Here is a 6,173-nt window from a genome sequence, read left to right on the forward strand (position 1 = left end):
CTTCTAGTCCGCACCGAACCAAACACCCCTTTCTAGTCCCACCTCCCTTGCACAATGCCCATAACCCTCCATCTTCTTCTCATCCATATACCTGTCCAACCTTTTCTTAAATAATACAATTGACTCCGCCGCCACTATTTCTCCCGGAAGCTCATTCCACACGGCTACCACTCTCTGAGTAAAGAAGTTCCCCCTCATGTTACCTCTAAACCTCTTCCCCTTAATTCTTAACTCATGTCCTCTTGTTTTAATCTTTCCTCCTCTTAACGGAAATAGTCTATCCACATCCACTCTGTCTATCCCTTTCATAATCTTAAATACTTCTATCAAATCCCCTCTCAACCTTCTACGCGCCAAAGAATAAAGACCTAATCTGTCCAATCTCTCCCTATACTCTAGATGCTTAAACCCAGGTAACATTCTGGTAAACCTTCTCTGCACTCTCTCCACTCTGTTTATATCCTTCCTATAATTAGGCGACCAGAACTACACACAGAACTCCAAATTAGGCCGCACCAACGTCTTATACAATCTCAACATCACCTCCCAACTCCTATATTCCATGCAATGATTGATAAAGGCCAGCATACTAAAAGCCTTCTTCACCACCCTATTCACGTGAGTTTCTACCTTCAGGGAATGATGTACCATTTCTCCTAAATCTTTCTGCTCTTCTGTATTCATCAATGCTCTCCCATTTACCACATATGTCCTATTCTGATTCTTCTTACCAAAATGAAGCACCTCACACTTATCAGCATTAAATTCCATCTGCCATTTTTCAGCCCACTTTTCTAAGCAGCCCAAATCCCTCTGCAATCCTTGAAAACCTTCTTCATTATCCACTATTCCACCTATCTTAGTATCGTCTGCATATTTACTAATCCAATTCACCACCCCATCATCTAGATCATTAATGTATATAACGAACAACAATGGGCCCAATTCAGATCCTTGAGGCACACCACTGGTCATCGGCCTCCAACCTGACAGACAATTATCCACTACCACTCTCTGGCCTCTCCCTTTCAGCCAATGTTCAATCCATTTGACCATCTCAAAATTTATACCTAAAGTCTGCACCTTCCTAACTAACCTTCCATGTAGTACCTTATCGAAGGCCTTACTGAAGTCCATATAGACAACATCCACTGCGCTACCCTCATCCACATTCCTAGTCACCTCTTCAAAAAATTCAATCAGATTGGTCAAACATGACCTTCCTCCCACAAATCCATGTTGAGTGCTCCTGATCAGACCCTGTCTATCCAGATGTTTATAAGTACTATCTCTAAGAATTTTCTCCATTAATTTACCTACCACAGACGTCAAACTTACAGGCCGATAGTTGCCAGGCTTCCTCCTTGAACCCTTTTTAAATAACGGAACCACAAGCGCAATGCGCCAATCCTCCGCACTATCCCCATATCTAATGACATTTGGAAAATTACCGCCAGAGCCTCTGCTATTTCCTCCTTCACTTCCCTCAATGTCCTGGGGAAGATCCCGTCTGGTCCTGGAGACTTATCCACCTTTATATTCTTCAAAAGCCCTAAAACTACACCTTTTGTAATCTCTATATTCCCCATATTTACCCAATTTGCTTTTTTTATCTCACATCTCCCAATATCCTTCTCCTTAGTGAATACCAAAGAAAAGAAACTGTTCAATATCTCCCCCATTTCTCTAGGCTCCACACACAGTTTTCTGCTCTGATTTTCTAAGGGACCAATTTTGTCTCTAGCTTTCCTTTTACCATTAACATATTTGTAGAACTCTTTTGGATTAGTTTTCACCCTGCTTGCCATAGTTTCCTCGTACCTTCTTTTAGCTTTCCTAATTCCTCTCTTAAGATTCCTCTTACATTCAATGTATCTTTCAAACATCTCCTTACCTCCCTTATCTTGGAGGTATCTCAGATTAAGGCGAAAAATTTCCAAATTGGCATGTTTTATTTCAAGGCAAATATGGATCTGTGCATGGGTGATCAGAATGTGGTGTCAGTTTGGAAAGAGATGTGCGTAAATGGAAATTTACAGAGTAGATAATGAGTGATGGTGACTAGGACTACATTGGGAGAAAAACAACAAGCTTAGAGATACCAAGTACACAGATCCAGCAGGCAATAAACTAAGGCAGGTCAGACTTTATAAAGACACTGTACAGAGTTGTGCATCATCGACAGATGACATTTTCACAGGTATTTAGAGCTATCATTCAAACCCAAATTTCTTCTCTAAAGAATTTGGAATGCCATTGTTTGTGATTAGGTTGTTTTGAATTCTGCAAATTGTTTTAAATTTAAATTTAGACATACAGCATGGTAAAAGGCCCTTTTAGCTCACAAGCCCATGCTGCCAAATAATATCCAATTGATGTACAATGTTTGGAAGGGTAGGAGGAAACTGGAGGAAGCCCATGCATGCATGAGGAGAATGTACAAACTCCTACAGATAGCATTGGTTTCAAAATCCGGTCACTGGTGCTGCAACATCGTTGCACTAACCATGCCGCCAATTTCATTGCTAGGAATGGGGTTTGTAGATAATGTGTACACCAATCAGATGACAGCTGAACCAGAGATACACATGTTGAGTACAGTGCAATGAAATATTTTGTTGAGCAGTTCACTCCTGTAATTGTAAAAACACAATGCTGGAGAAACGCAGCAGGTCAAATCGTGTATTTAATTTTCTTTCTTTCTTTGGCTTGGCTTTGCGGACGAAAATTTATGGAGGGGTAATGTCCACGTCAGCTGCAGGCTCGTTTGTGGCTGACAAGTCCGATGCGGGGTTAAAGGTACATAACCAACATTTCAGGCTTGAGCCCTTCATCAACATTGGTTATGTATCTATCTTCACTATATAGATTTTCCTCCAGCATTGTCTTTTTAATTCAATCACTGCATCTAAATACTTCTGCGTTTTATGCCTGTAATCGTAAAAACTAGTCCTCATTGCCACTCAGGGTGCTGACTGGTTGTGTATTCATTGACAAATATTTAAATGCACAAGTTCACATCAAGAAAGGCATTCACCCCTCAGAAATTAATTAAACTCTATTGGAGGTACCCTAGTCACACAGTATCTGTGGGTGAAATAATGCAATCTCCAATCCTGTTGCATTATTTTATTAAAGCCACAATTTGACCTGCTGAGTTTCTCCAGCATTGTCTTTTCACAATTACAGGAGAGAACTGCTCAACAAAATATTGCATCGCACTGTACTGGTGGTGGGAAAAAAAAACTGGTAACATGATGATGGAGATTTTACATTTCCTTCTAAATTCACAGTATACTGGTTCCTCATTTTTTAAATGCAATTGTGATCTTGCAAACCTGGCAGCTGATTGGCTCGGCCTTGCAAACCTGGCAGCTGATTGGCTCGGCCTTGCAAACCTGGCAGCTGATTGGCTCGGCCTTGCAAACCTGGCAGCTGATTGGCTCGGCCTTGCAAACCTGGCAGCTGATTGGCTCGGCCTTGCAAACCTGGCAGCTGATTGATTGGAATGACTTGACCTTACAAAGATGGATGCTGATTGTCCTGTCCTGACTAAAAATGGCAACTGCTTGACCTAACGAACGATTGCCCCTTGAGCCAGTCCACTGATCTTCACGACCTTTAAACCAGAGCGGCGATTCCACACTCCGGTCATCACGTGATCGACATCCAACCGGACGTGTGGTTGCTGACCCCGGAGGTGGTGTCAAGTCATTTTTATTTTGCGACGTGCTCTCCTCTCTGCTTCGCCGTGTCCCTGGGGCTGAAGGTAAACGTGTCGGGGTCTCCGGCAGGGCGGGACTCGTTCTGCGGCTCCCGGTGACCGGGGAGAAGCGTCGCGTCACCACCCCTCGTGACCAAGTGTCCCGGGATCCCGGACCCCCCATCCATAATGGGTTAGCGCCGGCATCTTTTTTCCATCACCCCCAACCCTTCCCAGAGCTCCCAGTCGTACCATCACCTTCAACCCTGCACCAGCCTGGCTTTGTCTCTCTGTCTCTGTCATTAGTGCCGCATTCAGTTATCTTGTCAGTTCTGTAATGACTTCATTTCATCCAACTGATATACCTGACATTGCAAGGGCTTCATCTCTTCTCTGCAAATGTTTGATCAAACCTCTTTGTTTTGCTCTGCAGCTGAACTTGTGTCCTGTCTTATACATTTCGATGATGGCAAGTCAGTTTTTTAAGAGGCTCACCCAATTTGGAAGCAAACATCGAGTCAAGTTGTTAGCTGTTTCCTGTGGAGGATTATTTGCTGCAAATGCCTTCTGTCATGTCTTCCCCCAACAAACGTATGCAAAATTGTATCAAGCGTGGGCAAAGGGAGAGCCGGCTGAACTTTCAGAGAAGTTGCAGGTTACTTTCCAAGAGGTGCTAAAAGATGCAGGAGTGGAGTCAACGCCGAATTATACGGCATTCGCTGCCTTCAGCTTTCACCCTGTGAGTGCCGGTGTCCCTTGGTTGCCTAATGGGGCCCTCATTGGCATTCCTGTCAATTTCAATAGTTCCAGTGAGAATGGGCAAGGAATAACCAATCGAATTGTCATGATCAATGGCAAAGACATCAAGTGGGACAGCGAGGTGGGGAAATTTCTCAGAGAATCCCTCACCTTTTCATCTGATGCACAGAAGTTTGCCATTGCGAGAGAGGTCATGTATTTGCAAAGTAATGGGCCTGTCTTTCAGTCGATAGTAGGATCAGCCTGTTTAGCAGGCACATACGTGATTGGTTTGGCAGCAAAGCAAGCTCTCGGCCTCTACTCCGGCCCCTTTTTATTACGCAACCTTTTTAACCTGGCTGTGGCAGGGATGGGCCTTGTGGGTTATTTTCTTTTCTCTGATGCAGTTAATCACTGGCTTGACTACAGATCAGATCACCGGACAGCTACACTGTCAAAAAATTATGCCAAAGGAGGCATTGAGTTTTATGATAAAATTCTCACACGAAATCAAACTTTTCGTTTCCTTCTGGGCAAAAAGGGAATGGAAATGTATGCAACAAATGGAAACCTATTTCCAAAGAACTGGTTCCGACTAAAACATCCTCCTTACACCTCCAGGAAAAAGATGATCGAAAACACCCTGAAAGATTGCTGGATGTAAAATTGATCTGATACTGTTTGCATGTCTCACATTTATCAACTTTCTTCAATTTCTCTCAACTTTTATCCCAGTTTTGTGTTTTGTGGAATGACTTTAGACTTTGCTTTATCCTCCGTCCAAACATCTCAACTTTCTTCTATCATTACAGAAACAAAACTACGGATTAAAAGCTGTAAAACAGTTATGATGAGATGCCTATTGTCATAATGTCAAAAGTCAAAGACTCATGGGTGATCTGATCGTTGACTCAACTCCACCTACCTGCCTTTTCCCCGTATCCCTTAACTCCTTTTTTTTATGTAAAAATATATCTAACTGAACATTAATTATGTTTAATGAAGTAGCCTTAACTGCTTCCCTGGATAGAAAAACAGTTTTTCCTCATCTCCATCTTAAATGTACTCCCCTGAATCCTGAGGCTGTGTCCCCTAGTTCTGGTCTCACCTAGCAGTGAAAACAATTTTACTGCCTCTATCTTATCTATCCCTTTCTTAATTTTATGTTTCTATATGATCTCATATCATTCTTCTGAATTCGAGTGAGTATAATCCCAGACGATTTAATCTCTCCTCATAGGTCAATGAGGAGTTGACCTTTGGACTGCCTCCCAAAACATGTTTTTAAAAGAATTGTGAAATTCTACACTTCACAGTATAGAATTTTATCTCTTTCCACTCCTGATTCACTTGTGTAAAATATTTTGGAAGTTGATCTTGATTTAAGCCTTTACACTGAGTAGACAAATATATTATTTGTGCTGCAGATTGCTTTTTATTTCAGGTGACAACCTATGCATTCAGCCAATGAGTTTATTTGTGAGGAGGGGGAAGTTTTGTATAAAGTTCATCAATTACATTTACAAGATGCTATACAACAAATTATACCAGCATATTTGCAGAGGTATCATCAATAAGTATCTATACAGATGTAATATATCTGAAGTATGATATATTAGCCAACACTATAAAAGACTGAATTACTCTGGCAATTCTCTCTTCTCATTGCTGTCACATTTGTGGCCCGAAATGTGAATTAATAAAACATCGAACGCAAGTTTTATCAGGTAAA

General features: G+C 41.8%; 1 protein-coding gene across 2 annotated transcripts; it reads left to right on the forward strand.

The window, feature by feature from the left end:
- The first annotated feature begins 3,499 nt into the window (after positions 1 to 3,499).
- tmem177 (transmembrane protein 177) lies at positions 3,500 to 6,173 on the forward strand. Of its 2 annotated transcripts, none has more exons than XM_069934867.1 (2): positions 3,500 to 3,769; positions 4,137 to 6,173. In XM_069934867.1, the coding sequence occupies exon 2, from the start codon at positions 4,167 to 4,169 to the stop codon at positions 5,103 to 5,105; it is 939 nt and encodes a 312-aa protein (XP_069790968.1). In that variant the 5' UTR covers positions 3,500 to 3,769; positions 4,137 to 4,166; the 3' UTR covers positions 5,106 to 6,173. The 2 variants fall into 2 exon arrangements, with proteins under 2 accessions (XP_069790968.1, XP_069790969.1); XM_069934868.1 differs by having other exon boundaries at positions 3,500 to 3,700.

This window comes from Narcine bancroftii, chromosome 4 (genome assembly GCF_036971445.1).
Source record: "Narcine bancroftii isolate sNarBan1 chromosome 4, sNarBan1.hap1, whole genome shotgun sequence".
Lineage (NCBI taxonomy): Eukaryota > Metazoa > Chordata > Chondrichthyes > Torpediniformes > Narcinidae > Narcine > Narcine bancroftii.